At 32.9% G+C, this 3,008-nt stretch overlaps 1 protein-coding gene across 1 annotated transcript in view; it reads right to left on the minus strand.

Annotated features, from left to right (window-relative positions):
• The window catches only part of FAM13B (family with sequence similarity 13, member B), a 100,108-nt gene that overhangs the window by 74,407 nt on the left and 22,693 nt on the right, over positions 1–3,008 (minus strand). Inside the window, exons 5-6 of the mRNA XM_012646324.1 lie at positions 2,061–2,238; positions 1,620–1,761 (exon numbers count right to left, since the gene is read on the minus strand). Coding sequence (XP_012501778.1) covers positions 1,620–1,761; positions 2,061–2,238 — 320 coding nt within the window. The remainder of the gene's footprint in view (positions 1–1,619; positions 1,762–2,060; positions 2,239–3,008) is intronic.

Below are 3,008 nucleotides of genomic sequence, written 5' to 3' on the forward strand. Positions count from 1 at the left end.
AAAAAAAAAAAAAAAAAAAAAAAGAGAGGATGGGAAGAGGAAGAGATAGAAAGAAAGGGAAAAGAGGAAAAATCAGACAAAGTATTACCATAAAAATTCAAAAATGTACAGAAACTCTTTTAAATAAAAGTTGGACTACCCAGAAAATAAAACCCCCAATTTATATAATCAGATACAAGAACTATTAACTAATGAAAAGCTGTATGATAAACTACCTCTCAAGTGATAATGCTTTATAATCTCACAGCAAATGAAGGGAAGCAACCCAAATGTTCATTAATGAACAGTGTGACCATATAATTTATCATCCAAATCTCGATATATGTGAGTGATAGGGAAGCCACTAAATATTATGCCAAAAGCAGATATAAACCAAGACTTTTCTGAGAAAACTGGAATGTACTATCACCTTTTCAAGTGGGGACTGATACTATTAAATATAACTCAAATAAATTGCAAGGTTCTATCCACACGATAGGAAACTACAAAGATGTAAACACAAACGAATGTCCTCTCTACACTCTTAAGAAAAGATCTCCAAGATACTCTGTTAACTGATGATATAAAACAAGGGACAGAACCATGTGTACGGTATGTTTTCTTGTTTTAAAAAAATGAGAAAATATTTACTTGTATTTGTATTTTAAAAAACTCTGGAAAAACACGTAAGAAACCAATGGGGCGAAGACAGGGAACAAGTAAAGAGTATGGGTGGGACCAAGACATTTTACTGTGTATTATACTTTACTGTTTTAACCAGGTAAATTATTACTACTATTATTATTCCTTTTAAAAAAAGGAGCAGCCCCAACTCACACTTAAAATACAAACAACTTCATAGGTTTTAACTTAATAAAAGTTTTGTGGCAAACTTTCTGTTTCTTAAGCACATAAGAAAAGCCTCCACATAGACCTAAATCACAAATTTTAAGCATGGGTAGTCTGGACTAATGTAGCTTTATAATAAATTATAATTACTTAGCTTCATTATTCTCATTTCATAAAGGACAAAGTAACTGGGAACTTTGTACAATCTCAACCATTAGGGCACAGCAGTAACAACAAAAGACTATAATGTAACCTCAGAAATAGATTTTAATATTTTAGAGTCATCAGAATTAAAAAATTATCTGCCACCTAAACTATTACTCCAGATGCTTCCCATTAATGACAATGATTGTACTACTACATTGAGTTGCTATTTTAGTCAAGAAAAACTTTGAATTTTTTAGTTTGTACTGAATCTTTTCCTCCACCTTAAATTTCTCACCTTTGCCTACATTTCTCCATGCTAGCACAGTTTCTTTGTAAAAATAAAAAAACGTGCTATTTTTAAAAATAAACAGTGCTTAAGCTAAAAACAAAAAATCTCTACTGTATGCTCTGATTTCAATGCCTTTTCCTCATTACCCAAATTATTGAGGACAGGAAGTTGTTCAAAAAAAAAAGAATCACATCCATATACTACATGGATGTCACCTATTGATTACATATAATAACCAAAAGAATTACTTTCAATTCAGTACTTAAATTCCATACAAGTTTTTGTCAAGCCTTGAAGAGCATATTATTCTTTTAAAAAATTCTCCCTCCAAATAGAATATTTAAAATATTCTCACCTGCTCAGTAATTGAACTCAAATCATTAGATGAAAAATCTTCCTCTTCGTTCTCAAAAAATTCATAGTAGTTTTCCAGAAGTCCAGCCATTATCCTGCTCACTATTTCTTGCTCTTTCATATCTTCCACATCTGTGTAAATGCTAATAATAAAAGTCCAAATTGAATTGAGAGTTCTTAAAACCAATCACAGGTGAAGTTAGAAGACAACCAATGAGTCACTTTATGAATCTAAGCAATTATGTCATCATTCTGCGCCTCAGTTTTCCCATCTGTAAAACGTACCTAATTTGTACTCTGTTCACTAAAATGCTGTGAGGATTAATCAGATCTACTATTATAAAAATGGTGCATCAAGCAACCTATGATCCTTGGAATATAATGATTCTATTTCACAAATCCAATTTTTTAAATTTAAACAAAAGTTTTTAAAACAACTTACTGAAAGACATCTGGACCAAAGACGGCAGCCAAAGAATTTGCAGACCAAATTTCTTCATGATGTGATGCTACATTGGCTAAAAATCTACACAGAAACTTTAACAAACTGTAATTAACAGGTGGAAGCTGTTGCAAGAGGAACCTCAACTTTCTTCCAAATTCATCTTCATTATTATCATCTATAAAACATAATGACAGGGTTTCTTTAATAAAGTAAAAAGCAAAGCTCAGATATTTTGCCAGGTTCACATTACTCCACCCACATCACCTTTTTACTATAACAATTCAAAACCTCTTCACTTCCTCTACTAAAGGCCAAATGCCTTAGGGCTTTGCATTTGTTGGAGAGGGGGAGGTGGAAAAAAGGAACTCAACCCCCAATTGCTGGAGGATGTTTTCCTCATCTATTACTCACTGGCCCCAGTTCGTTCTTTTTTTTTTAAATTCTCACCTTACTGTCTCTTGCATGACTGTACCTGTGTTTCTAAACTAGTGCCAACTATAAGAAGTCAAAATGCACTGGCCACGCCAATCAATATGAATCACTAGGGGGCAGAGATGCAATTTGAGGAGCTAATATTTTCAGTAATAACCTGAATGAATGGGGAAAATAGGAAAGAACAGGGTGACAGAGTGACTTTCTTCTTCCCCGGACATCCTGAAAAGCACAATTAACTTCAACAATATCAGTATAATTAAATTAAAAGGTCTTCCATTTCTTATTTGTTTTCTTCTATAAATTGATGTCAGTTTCTGTTTTTCAAGTGAATTTTATGGCAGAAGGTAGGCCTTGTGTTTATCATGTCAATGAGTTTTCATTAACAGAAACTAGGCCTGTATTAACCCCATTGATTGGTGAGGCCCCCATTGAGGTGAGGTACTGCTTAGAGGCACTCTCAAAATGAAGTCATTTATTGCTTTAATAGTGAAAATCAACCCAATTATATTT

The sequence above is a fragment of the Propithecus coquereli genome, unplaced genomic scaffold (assembly GCF_000956105.1).
Source record: "Propithecus coquereli isolate 6110/MARCELLA unplaced genomic scaffold, Pcoq_1.0 Scaffold242, whole genome shotgun sequence".
Classification (NCBI taxonomy): Eukaryota; Metazoa; Chordata; class Mammalia; order Primates; family Indriidae; genus Propithecus; species Propithecus coquereli.